Source organism: Hypanus sabinus, chromosome 20 (genome assembly GCF_030144855.1).
Source record: "Hypanus sabinus isolate sHypSab1 chromosome 20, sHypSab1.hap1, whole genome shotgun sequence".
NCBI classification, from domain to species: domain Eukaryota; kingdom Metazoa; phylum Chordata; class Chondrichthyes; order Myliobatiformes; family Dasyatidae; genus Hypanus; species Hypanus sabinus.
The window spans coordinates 18635980-18657007 of NC_082725.1; the positions used below are offsets into that span (position 1 = coordinate 18635980).

General features: G+C 36.0%; 1 protein-coding gene across 5 annotated transcripts in view; it reads left to right on the plus strand.

Moving 5' to 3' along the window:
- The window catches only part of LOC132378335 (triple functional domain protein-like), a 346417-nt gene that overhangs the window by 159289 nt on the left and 166100 nt on the right, over positions 1–21028 (plus strand). For 3 of the 5 annotated variants that reach the window (XM_059945155.1, XM_059945150.1, XM_059945152.1), the window contains exons 11-16: positions 7201–7392; positions 8232–8401; positions 9271–9466; positions 12993–13188; positions 19957–20123; positions 20715–20834. In XM_059945155.1, the coding sequence (XP_059801138.1) occupies positions 7201–7392; positions 8232–8401; positions 9271–9466; positions 12993–13188; positions 19957–20123; positions 20715–20834 (1041 nt within the window). The remainder of the gene's footprint in view (positions 1–7200; positions 7393–8231; positions 8402–9270; positions 9467–12992; positions 13189–19956; positions 20124–20714; positions 20835–21028) is intronic. The other 2 variants (XM_059945151.1, XM_059945153.1) reach the window with 1 other exon arrangement.

Below are 21028 nucleotides of genomic sequence, written 5' to 3' on the forward strand. Positions count from 1 at the left end.
ATGATCACATAGATCTCAGAATATTAGAAACGTCTTTTCATCTGTAAACGAGGAGAAAAGCCATACAAGTTCAGTTGTGTGTAAAGAGTGGCTGCTGACGAGGCTCCAAATCTGGACATTGTCGATTCAGGGCTGTGTGCGCTGATCCGTCTGGTGACTGTCTCTGTTGGGAGCCATTGCTAACCTCCTCTGTATTCACCTCAACGCTGACCACTGACCCGGGTCCGAATGATGTTGATCCAGGTCCGAATGTGGCCCCCTCCAAATTCACCTCAATGCCAACTACCAACCCAGGTTTGAACGCCTCCATTTGGAGCCATGGCTGACCCCGTCCACATTCACCTCGATGCTTCAATCTTCCTTGCCGTTTTGAGATGACCCTGCCCTTCATCTCTTGTGTCTGGGGTCTTGGGGGAGGGCCAAAAAGGTTCAATAAGCTTGTGTTGTTCGCTGGTGCTGGCTTGACCGGTTAAATACTGAAGAAAAAGAAGTTTTTAACCGATAACCGAAGCAAGCAGCAAAAATTAGCACCAGGAAAGCTGGCGATGTGTTCCCAAATAAAGTTACAATGTACTGTAAGATTTAGTCAATGACTAAAACGCAAGGTATCTCCTTTAGTTTAACGATGAGATTCTGAAGTGCATGCAGGCATCATCTTCCATAGTAGTGAAACCATGAGTTTGTGAAGAGAGATATGAATACTGAAGGAGAAAAAACATTCTAGGAGAATATATTGAATTAATTGCTGATCAATGTAAATTCCTTGCTGTTTGAAAAATTAATAGCTGTTTTTATGAACTTGGAAATAAACTGTCAAGAGAGGCAGATTTAAAATTTTTTAGCTTAAAAATAAATAGTAATGCAATGAAAATAAAATTATGCTCACATCATTTTGATCTGGAATGTTCTACTGAAATAATAGTGAAACTGGATACAGGGTTAGCTTTCAACAAGGTATTGGATGTTATTTGAATACAAAGTAATTTTAGGTCTACGTGACTAAAAGCAAGTTAATAAGACTGGAGATGAAACAGCTACGATGAGCTGAACTTACCCAAGTAGAAACTACACTGTGCTCTGGTTCTATGTAATTTTAGCTTGATTGAATACTTGGTCATTTTTAATCTATATGTGTGTATTCTTACAGTTAGACATCATCACCTGTATTTTGAGTTTTAAATCAAGATTTCATAGTTGTGTATTCACAACCCTTTGCATTTCCAAAACCATAATTCTTCTATTCTCAGTTTTATGTCATCTGTGATGTGAGGCTACCATGACTTGCTTGTACAACTCTTCACCAGGTTCTGCCTGGCATCTTACAGAGCTCTCGACTGGGCCCTGACATAAAGCATTTGGAAATCTTTTCTATGGCCAAGTTTACGCATTCACTGTTTCTGAAGAAGTTGCTTTATTAGTACAGCACCACCTAATGGATGTTGGGCTTAGGTTATTGAAACAGATGCCTGTAATTTGCTTAACATGAATTTGTATTTTGATTAACCACTAGCTGATGTCAAAAAAAAGTTAATTTTGACAAAAAGTAGAAAATGTCACAAACTAAGAAAGATTTTTTCCTGTTTCTTTGACATTGGTATGCTATTCCAGCTTATTCTGTTTCTGTTCAATCCCTGGCTTTTGCATTTTTTTCTTTTCTTTATTCCTATTCCTATCAATAAATTTCATTCTGCCATGTTTATTTGGAAAACTGAATTTTGTCTAGATTTTACATTTTGTTTGAGGCTGAGTATTATGCAGTGGTTACATCTGATTGATGTTATATGTTAAATTGGTGACGTGTGAGTGTCACAAGGAATTGACTGTCTTTGCCAAAGCTCAGTTTTTATTCAGTTACAAACCAGTATAGTTGCTCTCAGCATGAGTATTCTGTAGTTTATGCTGTGAAGTTCTTTTCCTATGTTGAAACGTAAACTCTGATAAGTGGCACAATACTGCTCAGTAGAGGGAAAAAACAAACAGCATGTGCCAGAAAATGGAAACAAAAATGGCAAAAGCTGGAAATACACCACAAATCAGTCAACAACTCCAGAGAGAACATTGTGTTTTGTGTATATTTTCTTAGAAAATTAGCACGTGCTGCTCGAAGCTTACACTGCAGAATCAAGCACTATTTGTTCTTTGTGTTAATCTTTTTTGTTTGCAAATGTTGTTTTATATCCCAAACACAAAACTGAGCCAGAACTTCTCACCTAACTCACACAATTCCTCCCCATCAGTCTGATGATAAGTAAGGGAGACTAGAATCCTTAAAGTCAGGTGAAGATTTTGCCCTGGTATGCTCTCTTGTTCTTAAAAACCAGTCCAATTTAAATTAAGCAATCAACATACACTGTTCTTAAAGTATCCATACAGGAATGTTTCATGTGTGAGTTCCAGGTTTCCATCAGGCCATTTACAGTGTTTTTCACTTGAAATTACATGATATTTTGCCATGTACAAGCTATTCCTGCAGTGAAATTCACCGAAAAATGTTCTCACTCATTTGTGCATTTTTAAGTGGTCTTCTGAGTCATCATTCTCACTGAACATTGGCATGGTAGTGTAGCTATGGTATGATGCCTTACAGCAATCGGGATTCAATTCCTGCTGCTGACTGTAAGGAGTTTGTATGTTCTCCCTGTGACTGTGTGGGTTTCCTCTGGGTGCTCTAGTTTCCTTCCACATTCCAAAGACATACAGGTCAGGGTTAGTAAATTGGGGCAGCCAATGTTAGTGCCAGAAGCATGGCGACAAGTGGAATGTCACTGTTTTGATGTTTCAATGTACATTTGACAAATAAAGCTTAATGTTTAAACTTAAAGCTAGAGCTCAATATCTGGCATCAGAAGAAACTAATTTTATATAAATTTATTATAACTCTATGAATGTTTCAACAACTTATAATTTCAGATTATTTATGAGATTTTAGTTTTCATGTGTTTTCTACTATTCATTCGTTCATTGTATTATAAATGATATTTTTAAAGTTAATTAGCAGTTAATTCCCTTTATTCTCTCTGTGAGAATTAATTAATTTGATGGACTCTTCAATCAGTTTGATAGCACAATTATTGAGGGTTGTAATTCCTGCTCAGCTGACGCTTGACAGCATTGGAGTCTAAAGCATGTACCAGTGTTCCAAAGGGGATGTAGAAGTTGCTGTACACATGCAAGGATTTTTAAAAATCCCTTTTTTACTCAATATTTACAAATCAATATTACCTTTCCCTTTTTTTGTGTTTTTGACTGTTCTCAATCCTTCTTATAAGAGCAGACTCTTTGATGTTATTGCCCCTGTTCAGCAGAAGAATAAACATTCAAACACACAAACTTAAATCAGTTAATTTTCGAAAAGGTGTTCAAGGATTATAAGAGTGATTAAAGACTTTGACGTGGGGACAGTTAATCTTTTTCCAGTATAAGAATTTAATGGGATTCATTATTTATATTGAGTGGATTTGTGGGCCTCAAGCAGGCAATGGGGCACCAGTATCATTTGTATTTGAATAGAGTAGGGATGGAAAGAACAGAAGAAAATCAAAAGCTAAAAAGAACATGGATGGCTTATTCCCTCCACAGATGATGCCTGACTTGCTGAGTTCCTCCAGCAACTTGTTGCTGAAGATTTCCAGCATCTACAGACTCTCTAGTGGTTAACAGAAATGCAGCAAGGTTTATATTTTGTTTTGGCTAGCCCACATGTTGCCAGATTTGTGAAATCTATTTAATAACAGACTATAGGAATTTAAACTGTCAGTTTCTGGGTTCTTGGTCTAATATTTTGCTCCATAAACTCTCAGTGTTAATGATGTAGACTGGTGTTGCATTAATAACTTCTTAATAACTTTGAGATTTGATTTCTAAGCATACTATGTATCATCACTGCAAATGTTAGTGCAAATTCCCATTAATAGTCCATTACCAGTGACTGATGATTTTCAGTTCCAGATGTTTGTTTATGATAGTGAATGCACAGTACTGTGTAAAAGTCTTAGGCACATATACAGCTAGGGTGCATAAAACTTTTGCACAGTACTGCATTTGTCAATATGGAGCAGAGAGCAAGTTTGTAAATCTAACGGGAGCAAGGGATGTTGGGAATGGTTAGGGTGGAGCACTGTGGGAGGGGTGTGGGACAGGTAGAAGTGAAGGAGTACCAGAGGCAGGGGATTCTGACAAGTCATTTGATTCTGACAGTTGGTTTATTAATCATTACAGAATGTCTCTTTGGTGCTTCCCACTCCCTCCCCTCTCCTTTCCCCTTTTCCCAACTGTTTTTTCCCTCTCCCTGCCCACTTCCAACTCAGAGTCCATAATAGAGAACCATATCAGAATTAGGTTTATCATCACTCACATATGTCATGAAATTTGTTTTTTGTTTGCAGCAGCAGTACAGTGCAGTGTGTAAAATTACTACAATACTGTGTAAAAGTCTTAGGCACCCTAGCTATATATACAATGGCATGCACCCTGGTCAAAATTTCTGTTACTGTGAATAGCTAAGTGAGTAAAAGATTACCTGATTTCCAAAAAGCATAGAGTTAAAGATGACACATTTCTTTAATATTTTGAGCAAGAATACTTTCTTTATTTCCATCTTTTACAGTTTCAAAATAGCAAAAAAGGAAAAGGGCCCAAAGCAAAGGTTTGGGCACCCTGCATGGTCAGTACTTAGTAACACCCCCTTTGGCAAGTATCACAGCTTGTAAAGGCTTTCTGTAGCCAGCTAAGAGCCTTTCAATTCTTGTTTGGGGGATTTTCGCCCATTTTTCCTTGCAAAAGGCTTCTAGTTCTGTGAGATTCTTTGGCCATCTTGCATGCACTGCTCTGTTGAGGCTATCCACAGATAATCGATGATGTTTAGGTTGGGGGACTGTGAGGGCCAAGGTAAAACCTTCACCTTGAGGTAATCCATTGTGGATTTTGAGGTGTGTTTAGGATCGTTATCCTGTTGTAGAAGCCACCCTCTTTTCATCTTCAGCTGTTTTACAGACGGTGTGATGTTTGCTTCCAGAATTTGCTGGCATTTAATTGAATTCATTCTTCCCTCTACCAGAGAAATGTTCCCCCTGCCACTGACTGCAACACAAGCCCAAAGCATGATCGATCCACCCCGTGCTTTACAGTTGGAGAGGTGGTCTTTTCATGAAATTCTGCACCCTTTTTTCTCCAAACATACCTTTGCTCATTTGCGGCCAAAAAGTTTTACTTTAACTTCAATCCACAGGACTTGTTTCCAAAATGCATCAGACTTGTTTAGATGTTCCTTTGCACACTTCTGACGCTGAATTTTGTGGTGAGGATGCAGGAAAGACTTTCTTCTGATGACTCTCCCATGAAGGTAATATTTGTGCAAGTGTCGCTGCACAGCAGAACAGTGCACCACCACTCCAGAGTCTGCTAAATCTTTCTGAAGGTCTTTTGCAGTCAAACAGGGGTTTTGATTTGCCTTTTTAGCAATCCTACGAGCAGTTCTCTTGGAAAGTTTTCTTGGTCTTCCAGACCTCAACTTGACCTCCACCGTTCCTGTTAACTGCCATTTTTTAATTACTTTACGAACTGAGGAAACAGCTACCTGAACATGCTTTGCTATCTACTTATAGCCGCCTTCTGCTTTGTGGGCACCATTTATTTTAATTTTCAGAGTTCTAGGCAGCTGCTTAGAGGAACCCATGGCTGCTGATTGTTGGGACAAGGTTTGAGGAGTCAGGGTATTTATAATGCTTTGAAATTTGCATCACCTGGCCTTTCCTAACGATGACTGTGAACAAGCCATAGCCCTAACAAGCTAATTAAGGTCTGAGACCTTGGTAAAAGTTATCTGAGAGCTCATATCTCTTGGGATGCCCAAACTGTTGCATGGTGCTCCTTTCTTTTTTTTACTCTAAAATTGTACAAAACAAAAAAAAACACATTAATCTTGCTTAAAATGTTGAAAAGAATGTTTCATCTTTAACTTTGACTTTTGGAGATCAGTTCATCTTCTACTCACGTAACTATTCACAGTAACAGAAATTTTGACCAGAAGTGCCCAAACTTCTGCATGCCACTGTATGTGCCTAAGACTTTTGCATAAAACTGTACATGCAAAGCAAATTTAAAGAAGCTACCATGTATTTTTGTGAGTTTTTTTTTAATGATCAATATTATATGTGTTAAGCAGCATCATAAAAAAACTATTTTCTTTCATATAGATGTTTTTTTTTAGGAATAATTTCCAAATATAAAGAGCGTACAGGCAGTTCTTGCCTTACAGCATTTCAGGTTAAATAAATTCACTCTTACAGAATTTCTGAGTCACTACTCAGAAACTTGAGATACAGAATAAAAGCTGCAGTCACAAAATTTATGAGAGGGAAGTGTAAGTAAATCGACAGAACTGAATTTTTTCAACTCACATTTCTTGACATTTGCACAGATGATGCAGGTGTTGTGTTACAGAAAGTTGCATATAGAACATGCAATAACCCATGTTGTCAGAACCCAGCCCCTCCTATACTACGGGGGTCACCTATGTCCTTTACTAGGTACCCCTTTATGAATTAAGTACAGGTTGTTCCTTCTCTTGCCTGTTGCATGTATACTTGATCTATTTCCCATGCACATGCTTTTTCATGAATGCTCACACACTCAAGATGAGTCTTTCTGCCATACACGTGCACATTGTGGCGCACTCATTTGTTTTCATGCAATGACAATCCAACACTCACTCTCAAATATGCTCTCATTAGCAATTACGTGCTTGTGTGTTCACACATGCACACACACACCCTTACATATTAACATATAAGCTGTGTGTATATAGGGTGCCAGATGTACATTTCATTACACAACTAATAATGAATCTCACCCAATCATCCAGCAACTTCAATAGGTATCAACTAAACATATTTGATTTGAATTACTTAGCTTACTATGCAGATTGAAACTTGTCATTCTGTAGAGTAACAGCATTTGTAAACATAACATTCACCCACTATTAAAATGAGAAGATAACCTGTTGTGTTTCATATGAAAACTTTAATGTTTCAGATACTTCCCAGGTCTCTTAAACAACCAATTTGTTGCATCAGATTAATTGATCTGAATAAACTTAGCAGCTCCCGTTGGGAATTGGTAACATTTTATTCTGTGTATAGTATATCACAAAGTTCAGCTCTATGATAGCAGGAAATATAGAAATTTTCTTTTCTTCTTTAGAACACATATACTAATGCAGATAAACTCCTGGAAGCAGCAGAGCAGTTGGCTCAGACCGGAGAGTGTGACCCTGAGGAAATTTACCAGGCAGCCCATCAACTTGAAGATCGAATTCAGGACTTTGTGCGAAGAGTTGAACAGAGGAAAATTTTATTGGATATGTCGGTCTCTTTTCATACACATGTCAAAGAGGTGAGAAGTCAATTTATCTTTAGCTAGTGATTCGTATTTCATATATTCCAGTCACTGATTCCTGTCAGAAATATCTACCTAGCTTTGAAGAATTTTGCAGATAGATTGGCATTTGTAACAGTTGGAAAACTGTGTCCAAATCTGCTGGCTCAGATCTTAAATAGCATTTTAAGCTGATTAGCAATATGGCTCTGCTGAATGAGTGATTGTTAGATCCCAAGCCTGTTTGCAGGTAAGGGGTAATAGTGTCTACCATGAAAGTTCTTGACATGATGTGTATTTTGGAATGATGAAAATCAGTTCAATACTAACGCCATATAGAGTAGGTGTTTAGGCAAGAAATTTACCTTACTGGATGTTTGTTTTGATATTAAATCGCAATCTGAATTACGGACTCTGAACTTTATCCTCTTTAGTTGAATCGGGGAAGGGAGAGGCTCTACACCAGGCATGTATTGAAAAGACAACTTGATTGTAAGAATTTGCCTTCAGAGTATTAGGAGTTCACAAGCTCTTTGTGATAATGGGTTGTTTATTTAATTCCCTCTAGTAAATAGGGCATTTTGCCATTTTGATTGAATGTTGTAATCAATAAAAAGATCCATGTATGGACCTCAGAAGATCACCTTGCAATAAATTATGACTAGCCATCTTCCAAAACTTGTTAATGGCTGCTAGAAATGCAGAAAGTGTAGCAAGCTAATGACCCCACACAGTATCTGCTACCCCTGTTTGGGATGGGAAAACTTCAAGCAAGAAAGCTTCTCTTCAAACTTCTTCTCAGTCAGAGGTTTGATTATCTTTGGTTTTATTAATGTATTTGTTACTGACATTTGCAGCTCTGGACGTGGTTGGAGGATTTACAGAAGGAACTCCTTGATGATGTGTATGCTGAATCTGTGGAGGCAGTGCAGGACTTGATAAAACGGTTTGGGCAGCAGCAGCAGACCACCCTCCAAGTAACAGTAAATGTCATCAAAGAAGGGGAGGCCCTAATCCAACAGCTGAGGTTGGTAAAGCGGTTGTTAGTTTTTTTTTTGTCTTTCGGTGCTGTTTCATTGGTTTGAATTCCTTAGAAATTTAGCATTCATTTCCACAGCTCGGCTCTCCCCTGTTTTAGTGGCAGGATACAGATGACTGAAAAAAAATCACACCTACTTTATTGTCATTTAATTTAGCTATTAGAGTTATTAAGCTTGAAAATAATGCTGAAAGATGGCAATTTACCAATATCATCATTAGGTAAGGAATAGTAAAAATCCACCTTTTATATTCTTATTGAATTTAAATATAATAAGCAAATGGATTTTTTCTTCTCATGATGGTCTGCTTAAAGCTTTGATGCAAAAGAAGTTAATAAAATCCAAATAATTTTCTGAGTAATTGACTTAAATTACGTCACTTTTCATTTAATATGAAGATCTAATATTAGGTCATCTTCCATCATTAATGCAGGAAATGAAGTAATTTTCACTGTATTAGAAATAATGAAACAAACCAATAGAATCAAATCAACAGCTCAATTGTAGAAAGGCAATGGATATAATTATTTTCAAAATTTGATGTTAATGTGATTTGGAAAAATATGGGGGAAATCAGTATTTTCTCCATCGCAAGGAATATGTGATATCTGCAAAATAAATTCCTTGACGAATTTATCCACCAAACCTGGATTCTGTGCCTGCAATTCACAGACACAGAAAAGAAGAGCAAATCACTCATCCCAAACTCAGAAGAGGGGAATTGGGTACCAAACGGAAGATCTGTTAAGTTGCAGCATCTCCAAAATATTTAAAGATTTTTGCCCCCAAAACTAGTCAAAAGTTTAGTCATTGTACATCTATCTGCCTCATTTATTATATTCTCTTTTGTTAATAGGGATTCTGCCATTTCAAGTAACAAGACACCACACAACAGCTCTATTAATCACATAGAGAGTGTTCTTCAACAGCTCGATGAAGCCCAGGGTCAAATGGAAGATCTGTTTCAGGAGCGCAAGATCAAACTGGATCTTTTCCTTCAGCTCAGAGTGTTTGAGCGGGATGCAATAGACGTAGGTGTCAACAGCAGAGAGGTTTGTTAAAAAATTTGTTTTTAACTCATTGATCTCTGTCATCCTTGGGGAAGCTAATTCCATGCTCTTGGGTCTTCGGTTTAGTTATGCCTTCTCTGTGAAAAAGAAAAATTACATTTACTTTCATCTAGAGTGCTGATGCAGGGCCTTGGCCTGAAACATTGACTGTGTATTCCTTTCCTTAAATGCTGCCTGAAGTGCTGAGTTACTCCAGCATTTTGTGTTTGTTGCATTTACTATACTTTATCTGGCATTTTCCACATTCAGAAGCAGGTGGCTTGTCACAATTTTGGCATTGTACTAACAGCTTCCGCCATTATCACTGGCTAACTACACTAATTATGTAAGAATTCCCTTATATAAGATTGCAGTAATTCTCCCCATAAAGTACTCAAATTATTTTGAATTGATTTTGCATCAAACTTGCAATCCTGCCAGTTGAATGCCAGTCGAGAGGTTAAATTCTTTTTATGTGCAGATGTCAGAGGTAGGTTCTTATTGCACAGAGAGTGTTAGATGCCTGGAATGCACTGCTGGGGTGGTGGTGGAGGCTAATACACAAATATATTTAAAAGATTCTTAGGTAGCCTTATGGATCTAAGTAAAAATGGAGGGTGATGGGTTGTGTAGGAAAGAAAGGTTAGACTGATTGTCGAGTAGGTTTATATAGGTCAGTTACAACATTGTTGACTGAAAGGTATAAATGCAGCGAAGGTTAGCTTTTTGCAACAGCAACGTACATTACAAACACGACAAACATTAAATGCATACATAGAGGTATTCAGGCCTCAATCATCTGTTCATATAAATGAGTATTACAATCAGGGATTTTCATCAATTTAACTGAAAATTTTTATTTGTGTATCACATGTACCTTTTTTTCCGCACAGTAGAGCCCTAAAAGCAGGGAAAATTGTAAAGCATAAAAAACTACAAATTCAAAAACTGAAATGTCAGCAGTTCAAAAGTATTCATCTCCCTTTGCTTAGTACTTGGTTGAACCACCTCCCGCAGCTATTACAGCTTTTTTGGATAAATCGCTATTAACTTTGCACAATGTGATGGAGCAAGATTTGCCGAGTGCACTTTGCAAACTTGTTCAAGCTGTGCCAGGTTAGTTGGGGAGTGGCAATGGACAGCAGTCAAGGTCTTGCCAGAGGTGTTCAGTTGGGTTAAGATCAGGACTTTGACTGGTCCACTCGAGGACATCAATTTTCTTTATTTGAAACCACTCCATGGTTGTTGTGGCAGTGTGCTTTGCGCCATTGCCTTGCTGAAAGACAAACTTACTCCACAATTCAAGCTTTCTGACAGAGTCTAGCATGTTTTTATCCAGGATCTAACTGTATTTAGCAACAATAATCTTCTCATCAATCCTCCCCAGATTTCCTGTCCCTGCTGCTGAAAAGCAACTCCATAGCATGATGTTACCTCCATTATATTTTACAGTAGAGATGGTGTTACGTGGCTGCTGCGTAGTATTAAATTTACACCACATGGACCTCATAATGTGAGGCCAAAAAGTTCCATTTTAGTCTAGTCTGACCAGAAGATCTTCTTCCACATCTTTACAGTATCTTCTAAGTAACACTTTCACAGTCTTTAAAGGCAAGAATATGCTTTTTTTTCTTAGCCAGTGCTTCTTCCTAGCCACTCTTCCATAAATACACTTTTTGTGCAAGGCCTGAGAGATTGTGGAGTTATGAACTATCTCCAGTTGAAGCCACTGACTTCTGCAGCTCCCTCAGAGTGATTGTTGGCATTACAGTCGCCTCTCTTACAAGTACCATTCTTCTCTGGTGACTAAGTTTAGAGGGGTAGCCTGACCAAGGCAATGTGGCTGCTGTTTCTTATTTTTTTCTACTTTTTCATGATGGACTGCATTGAGCGCCGAAATATGTTCAGTACCCTTTCCCAGACTTGTGTTTCTCTATTATCATTTACTTGACATGTTTTGAATGCTCTTTTGTCTTCATCTTGGTTTGGTCTGTTGAAAATTGATCATACTGTTAATCTAACAGAGAGAGGGGACTATTTACGAAGGCTGCGTTCTTAAGCCATTGACTCTTGTACATGTTGAGGATGGTGGGGAGATATGTCCATGATGGAAGTAGATGGCTTCACCATCTTATTTAAGAACTGTACCACACAAAAGTTAATATTTCAAGCAGAGGTGAAAAGGTGGCTGAAGGAAGTATTGAATATTGTAGCATTTTACAATATTAACAGTGTCTTACAGTGTCTTAATAGTGTCTAAGAGTAATGTAAGTGACAAGAATCAAGAGAGATTTCAAGTTAGTTTCTCAAGTTGAGTAATTTCAGTTGCATGTCCCTGTGGAACAACACTGTAATATCACTAAATTAATTCACATTGGCTGTGAAAAATATACCAGTTAGCAAGATGTGATTTAGGTTACTTCTGTATCTACGTTACAAGTGTGACTTACTTTACAGAACACTGGGCTGTTAGAATTTTGGTACAGTTCACTGGTAGGAATTTCTAAGTGTGGAATTGTTCTGGGATGATTTGTTTGTGTAAGCAGATGATTATGAAGTTCTTCGGTAATGATTAGAGGAGGGAGATACTTACATGGGAGTGCCACGTGTATTTAGAAAATATTCAATAAGTAGTAATGAGATAACAAAAATAATCAATAGAGTGGTAAGGCCATTTAGACAATAATAATTTAACCTAAGTATTTTAGCAGTAAGCTATGATATGGATTACTTGGCCTGAAACTGATTTGATATGATTGGATGTTTTTCAGGTATAAGATTAGCTGGTTGAGTTGCTGTCAGGTTACCATCTAGGTAGCAAGTTTTTTTTAAAAAAATGAAGTCTCTTGTATATTCTGTATTCCCAAATTAATTTGAGGAAATAATGAGGAAAGGGTCATGGTTTTACTACAGGTTTACCAGTTAGCAGATGAACACTATGTATACAATCAGCTGCATCTTGTTTGCACATCTTATGACAGGAGTCATCTTCCTGAAGACCACCCATGGAATTAAGCCACAGTTCAAGAGAACTAGTTTTATGTTGTGGGATTGTGGTAGTTTATTTAAAAAAAAAATGTTGGTTCTGCATTTTAATAATGCCCCCTCAAGCGAAGCAATGCAGAGGTTTTGAGAATTTAGCATTTCTTAAATGACTGAGAATCTTAACATTGATCTTTAAATGAAACCGTTTCAGCTGAGGATTGCTAGTTTCTAATGTATTTTGGTCTACTTATCTTGTGAAGCTAGTCAAATGCAAAATTGTATGTTGTACTAATTACTTTCTTGTTGAGTTGAATTTTGCAGTTTTTCTTCCTTTCTGTCACACAATTGTGTTTTGATTCACTGGGTTCTTTGGCCTGCTTTGTTTCATAGTGGCAGATTATTTTTTAAATTTTGTGTTAGCATTTTATAGAAGCCAGTATGTTTTGTTGCTAAGCTATAACAAATTGATGTTCATCACATGGGAAACACTCTGTGCAATATTTTAGCATAGCTTTCCATAAAATAAAATGCTTGCTTCTTTCAGATTATTTCAGACCTTGAATCTTGGGGCGATGAGCTCGCTCAGCAGATGAATGACTTTGACACTGAAGACCTGACCCTTGCTGAACAGAGGCTACAGCACCATGCTGATAAATCCCTAACGATGAACAACTTGACCTTTGATGTCATCCACCAGGGACAGGAGTTACTCCAGTATGTGAATGAAGTACAAGCCTCAGGTATGCTTTATTCATCTCAATCACATCCTTCCAGGATCTATAAAGGATAAAGGGTCTAGGTTGAGACAGGTGATTTCAACTGAATAGCTTTTGGTGGGAACTGTTAAAAATTTTAAATGGCTCAGGTGCAGACTGGAAGACTGATGACTGGATTAATTAAATCTGGAGGTAACAAAAGAATGAATGAAGATTTCAGCAGTGTCATCTGAGGCTAGCTCAGATGCCTGAAGGGGCAGTTGTGGAGTAGGTGGATTGGGTATAGAAAGGATATTGGATCAGAACTTTCTTTTCTTTCTTTCTAAATCTTTTTATTAATATTAATAATATGGACAGAATACAGATGATATATTGATAAAGAAATTACCAACATACACATTCCATTACATATGAAAAAAAAACATACAAAAGAGTTACAATATAAATGAGTTTACCAAGACATAAGCCATAAGATATATGTATGGACATAGTAAATCTAAATATTTCATAATGTATAATATAAAAAAAAACAGAAAAAAGAAAGAAAAAAAAACAAAAAAAAAATTTATATAGTGCAAAACTAACTAATCTAATCTAATAACTATAACTAATAAGTAATATAAAAGAAAAAAAAACAAACAAAAGAGAAGGAAAAAAAAAAGTGGGCTGTTTATAATATCTCACAAAAATAAGTATTCATCAATGCCGTCACTTCCGGTCCTCTCAAAATACCTAAGCTAAAAGCTGGGAAATCAAATGTACTTGGCACAGGATCATATTACATCATATGAAAATGTTGAATAAATGGTCTCCATAACTTTTCAAATTTAATAGAAGTCTCAAAAGTACCACTTCTAATTTTTTCTAAATTTAAACATAACATAGTTTGAGAGAACCAATTAAATACAGTGAGAGGATCAATTTCTTTCCAATTCAACAATATAGATCTTCTAGCCATCAGAGTTAGAAATGCAATCATTTGACGGGCCGAAGAAGATAAATGCTGTGAATCTAACATTGGTAAACCAAAAATTGCGGTAATAGGATGAGGTTGTAAATCAATATTCAAAACCGCAGATATAATATCAAAAATATCTTTCCAATATTTCTCCAAAAATGAACACGACCAAAACATGTGAGTTAAAGACGCAATTTCAGAATGACATCTATCACAAATAGGACTTATATGAGAGTAAAAATGAGCTAATTTATCCTTGGACATATGGGCCCTATGTACAACCTTAAATTGTATTAGTGAATGTTTGGCACATAACGATGATGTGTTAACTAATTGAAGAATTCTATCCCAATTCTCACTAGAAATACTAAAACTAAGCTCTCTTTCCCAATCCTGTTTAGTCTTATAAAGGGGCTCTGAACGTATCTTCATAATTATATTATAAAGTTTTGAAATAAGCCCTTTTTGAAAAGGGTCTAATTCAAATAAACTCTCCAAAGTATCTGAAGGCACAAAATTTGGAAACATAGAGAGTACAGAACTTAAAAAATGTCTAATCTGTAAATATCTAAAAAAATGAAATCTCGGCAAGTTATATCTGTTGGATAATTGTTCAAAAGACATGAAACAATTATCTAAAAATAAATCAGAAAATCTTAGTAATCCCTTAGTTTTCCAAGCTGAATAAGCTTGATCTATAATGGAAGGGTGAAAAAAACAATTAGATACAATAGGACTATTTAAAACGAATTGAGTCAACCCAAAAAATCTCCGAAATTGAAACCATATACGCAATGTATGTTTAACTATCGGGTTGTCAATTCATTTCGGCAATTTAGAAAGAGCAAAAGGGAGAGAAGTCCCTAAAATAGAACCCAAAGCATAAGCTGATACCGATTTAGTCTCTAAACTCACCCAACAAGGGCCGAAAGATCCACCCCCATCTTTCAACCAGCATAACAAATATCTAATATTAACTGCCCAATAGTAAAATCTGAAATTAGGTAATGCTAACCCGCCTTCCTTTTTTGTCTTCTGTAAATATGTTTTACCTAACCTGGGATTTTTATACTGCCATATATATGAAGAAATTTTAGAGTCAACATTAGTAAAAAAAGATTTCGGGATAAAAATTGGTATCGCTTGAAAAATATATAAAAACTTAGGTAAAATAACCATCTTAATAGCATTAATCCTACCTATTAGAGATAGAGACAAAGGTGACCACTTAGTAAACAAACCTTTAATCTGATCAATTAAGGGTAAAAAATTAAATCCAAACAAATCTTTATGGTTCTTTGTGATTTTGATCCCTAAATAAGTAAAAGAGTCATTAACTAATTTAAAGGGTAAATTTCCATAAATTGGGACCCGTTTATTTAATGGAAACAATTCACTTTTATTAAGATTTAACTTATACCCAGAAAACTCACTAAATTGAGCCAATAATGATAAAACTGCTGGAATGGATTTCTCTGGGTTAGAAATGAATAGTAATAAATCATCTGCATACAAAGATAACTTATGAATATCTGTCCCACGATTAATACCCAAAATATCCTGTGATTGTCTGATGGCAATTGCCAAAGGTTCTAAGGCAATGTTAAATAGTAATGGACTAAGAGGACATCCCTGTCTAGTGCCCCGAAATAGGCGAAAAAAGGGAGATCTTTGATTATTGGTAACCACTGAGGCTACTGGAGTATGATAAATCAGTTTAATCCATGATATAAATATCGGACTAAAATTAAACTTCTCCAACACATTAAATAAGTAAGGCCATTCAACTCTGTCAAATGCTTTCTCCGCATCTAATGAAATCATGCATTCTGCAGTATCATGTGAGGGAGTATAAACAATATTCAACAATCTCCTAATGTTAAAAAAAGAATAACGATTTTTAATAAAGCCAGTTTGATCATCTGAAATAATTTTGGGTAATACTTTCTCCAATCTAGATGCCAGTAACTTAGAAAAAATCTTGGAGTCTACATTCAATAAAGATATAGGTCTAGAAGAAGCACAATTAGTAGGGTCTTTATCTTTCTTCAATATTAGAGAAATGGAAGCTCTATAAAAAGATTGTGGCAAATTCCCTAATCTAATGGCCTCCTCAAAAACCTTACCTAACCAAGGGGAAAGAGTAGCGGAAAAAAATTTTAAAAATTCAACTGTATAACCATCTGGACCCGGTGCTTTCCCAGAATTCATTGAGGAAATAGCCCCTTTAATTTCTACATCCGTAATAGGAGTATCCAATATCAAAAGATCATCAGATGATAACCTTGGAAAATTTAATTTCCCCAGAAAATCAGACATGGTATTATAATCTTGAGGAAATTCAGATTGATACAGGGAGGTATAGAAATCTTGAAATGCCTTATTTATCTCATCATGATTAACTGTCAGATTCCCATTCTGTTGACCAATCTTATTGATTTGACGTTTAACCAGAGCATTCTTCAATTGACTAGCTAACAGTTTACCAGATTTATCACTATGTATATAAAAATCAGATTTAGTTTTCATTAATTGATTTTCAATCGAGGATGTAAGTAATAAACTATGTTCCATTTGAAGTTCAACCCTTTGTTTGTAAAGCTCCTTACTAGGAGCAATCGAATATTTCTTATCAATCTCTTTAATTTTATCAACCAATAAAAGAGTTTCCATCTTGATACGTTTCCTCAAACCAACAGAATAAGAAATAATCTGTCCACGTATATAAGCTTTAAAAGTGTCCCAAAGTGTTCCGCAGGAAATATCATCTGTAGAATTAGTTGAGAAGAAGAAGTCGATCTGCTCCTCCATAAATTTAATAAAGTCAGAGTCTTGCAACAAGGTAGAGTCAAATCGCCATTGTCTAGCATTAAAAGCTGTATCCGTAAATTCCATAGAAAGTAATAACGGAGCATGATCAGAGATAGCTATAATATCATAGTTACAACCGATTACCAATGGAATAAAACAAGAGTCTACAAAAAAATAATCAATTCTTGAATAAGAGTGATAAACATGTGAGAAAAAAGAAAACTCTTTGTCATTAGAATGCCAAAATCTCCAAACATCGAAAACTCCATTGTCAGTCAAAAAGGAGTTAATACAAGTGGCCGACTTATTAGGTAAAGTCTGAATAGATAAAGATTTATCCATCAGAGGATTTAAACAACAATTAAAGTCACCACCCATTATTAACTTATATTCGTTTAGATTGGGTAAAGAAGTAAATAAAGACTTTAAAAAGTCAGGACAATCCACATTTGGAGCATAAACATTAACCAAAGCAACCTTTTTATTACAAAGTAAACCGGTAATTAACAAAAATCTGCCATTCGGATCCGAAAAAATATGTTGAACAAATGAAATAGAGGAGTCAATAAAAATTGAAACTCCTTTTACTTTAGCATTCGAATTTGCATGATACTGTTGACCCCGCCAAAATCTAAAAAAACGAAATTTGTCCTCCCTCCTCACATGAGTTTCTTGTACAAAAATGATATGAGCATTAAGTCTTTGGAATACTTTGAAAATCTTCTTTCGTTTAATTGGATGATTTAAACCATTAGTATTCCAAGACACAAAATTAATGGTCTGAGCCATAATTCTATAATCAACCCTTTGGTATAGAAAGGGTTAACCAACTTATAAACTCATGCACCCGGAAGAGGAACAAAAGTAGTGAGAAGACCCGGAAGTGACGACAACACAGACATATTTGAAGTTCAAAAACAGCCCGAATAAAAAAACTAACACAAACTGGTACAAAAAAAATAGAATTAGAAAACAGACCATCCCCCCACCCCCCAAGAAAAAGAGAAAAAGCCAAAATATGACTTAAAAAGAGAAAAAGTAAGACTAATCCTACCCCCATGTCAGCTGAAGAACACTCCATATAAAAAGGATATATATAAAAGAATCACCCCGACTTTAAAAATAAAATCGCTATAATAAAAACCATATTTCTAAGTATAGTTAGTTGTAAAAAGAATAAAAATATAATCACTAAAAACAATTATAACTCGGGCTCTGGCCCAGACAAAACAAAAAATATTTAAGCTGAGATAAGCGATGCCTTGTCTGGAAGAAACACGAAAAATATAAACATAATGCCATCTTAAGCAAAACCAAAAATCTTTTCCAAAAAACCACCATCTTAATCAAGGAAAAATTTACCTTCAAAGAATTAAAAATATACCTTCGAAGGAACAAAGTTAATAGACAAGTATGTAGTTAAATGATTAAAGTGTATAAGGCAAAACAATTAACATGACGCAAACACACTTTAACTTGAGTATAAAGTGTAGGATGAACCTACACCAATAACCAGATTATAATTCTGGTTTAAGAGATCGAGAACCATCTTATACGATCAGAATCATTCATTTATTAAAGACTGGTGTCTGTAGCAGTAGGGAAGTTCTCCTCCAGATATTTTCTCACTTCTGAAGTTGAAAGGAAAACTTGTCGTGGAGCATTCGACGGAGAAATTCGAAGCTTCGCAGGGTATAGAAGCGCAGGTTTCAGATTTTTCTCATAACATTCAGCCATCAACGGTTTAAAAAGAAGCCTTCTTTTTAAAAGATCTGAACTAAAATCTTCGATCAGGCGGAAGGAAAAATCTTTGATTTTAATCATTCCTAGTCGACGAGCTGCTCTTATAACTTGTTCTTTGTCATGTACATAATGGAACCGGACAATTATCACCGAAGGTTTGTCTGTAACACTCGGTGATCGACGCCGAATTCTATGTGCCCGATCCAATAAAGGGGGGTTATTCGGGAAAATTGTCGGAAACGCTTCTTTTAAAAGTTGAGCAAAATATTTCGAAGGGTCATCTTTTTCTATGCCGTCTGGAAGACCAAGTATACGTACGTTCTGTCTTCTGGAGCGATTCTCAAAATCGTCACTCTTGGCTTTAAGGGCTTCCATCAGCTTAATGGTCGAAATTAAATCCTGTTGCAGTTTTCCAATAGTCAAATCTCGCTTCCGAGCTTCTTCTTGCAGAGACGCAATAAGAGCTTGTTGCTGTTTAATTACTAAATCCGTCTTAACCATGTACTCTTGAAAAGCCTTTATATCTTCTTTAAAAAATTGTTGTAGTTCAGCAAATTTTTGATTCAAAACCTCCATAAACAATTCAAAAGTTAATGGTGTTTGTTGTGTCGGAGCCTGCTTTTTTCCGTTACCGTTCGGATTACGTCCGGGATCCCGTCCCTTAGACCTGAGAGACATTTCTGTTTGCATATCATCAAAAGTTCACAACAAACGCTTGGCAGTAAATCCAAAAAAAAAGAATAAAGAAACTTTCGGTATAGGTAAAAATAAGCTGAATAAGGGTGATCAAAGGTTAAAAAAAGTAAAAGTTATGGAGCGAATCCAAAACGGTACTCACTCCATGAGCGTCTCCAGCTGACTCCCGGATCAGAACTTTAACTCAGGTGTCTGTTGCACTTTCTGACTGAGCAGGAACAAGGACAAAGATGGGCTTCATCATTAGAGAAAAGAGTTTGGTATAGAGTTCAAACATTAACTTTGGATTACACAATAGTTAATTAAAAGTAATTTACTATATTGAATGTGTGGATGCTGCTTCATCCCTGTTTCAGAATGATAAAGGGTAACAAATAAAGTTGTTAACACCGGCTCAAAATTCATCATCATAAACCTAGAAGCAATTAGACTGTATGCTCTTCTTGCTTGTGATAGAAAAGCTTAAACATTTTTTTGAAGAAAGTAATGAACAAAGCAAGGAATTAAGAATCAATACTTCCAGAAGGCAGATTTTTGGAGACAGAAGTATAAAATTATCTTTAGGATTTGCTGTTACCTTTTAGGTGTTGAGTTAACCTGTGACAGAGATGTTGACATGGCAACTCGTGTACAAGACCTTCTAGAATTTCTACATGAGAAGCAACAGGAGCTGGACCTGACCGCAGAACAACATCGTCGACACTTGGAGCAGTGTGTGCAACTCAGGCACTTACAGGCCGAAGTAAAACAGGTTAGTATTCAGTGGTTTGATGATTGTTTGCAAAAATGAGAATCAATTTATGTAGTATGTATAAGTAGTGAATTTATGTAAGACGAAAATTAGTTATTAGTAATACTTTATGTAGTTGATGGAGCAATAATAAATTGTCACATCGAACAGAGAGCAGCATAGGCAATAGAACACATTAATTGTTAAACTTTATTAGGGTTGCATTAGATTTATATTTATTTGTGCAACAATCTGGGCTGGACTTATCATACAACCCTGTAAGTAATGACAGTGAATTTGGTTGGGGTGGGAATGGGGGAACATGGTGGATGGGTACCCTCAACTGTAACCTTTCGTAGCTTTTATTTTGTGCGAAAGTTAAAAGTGATCATCCTTGTATTAAGTATAAAGAACTTGTTCAGAATTTATTTGTAAATATTGGAAGTAGCCAATATTAACCTTTCACCTTTGGTAGGAATGTATTTAGCCATCAAGGTCCAAAGTATGAAATTCCTTTCAGAAACCTACCACCTGCTTCTCCTTAATAGCAGTTTCTTTGATATTTGAAGTTTTAGTGTATGTTATCAGTTTGCATCCTTGCTTTTGTTACAGGTATTGGGCTGGATTCGGAATGGAGAATCCATGCTAAATGCAGGCCTTATTACTGCTAGTTCACTTCAGGAAGCTGAGCAGCTCCAGCGTGAGCACGAGCAGTTCCAACATGCAATTGAGGTAGGACAAGTTTTTGTCTGTCATTTGTTATTACTAAGTTGGTGGACAATGTCACTATGATTTAAAGGATTTGTTAGCTAAGATCTGATACATTTATTGTCTAAAGATGTAATTTATTTTTATGGTATAAAATATCATTCTATAGTTTCCTAGGGTGAAATCTGTTAAATGAAAAGAACATTTAAGACTCTCAA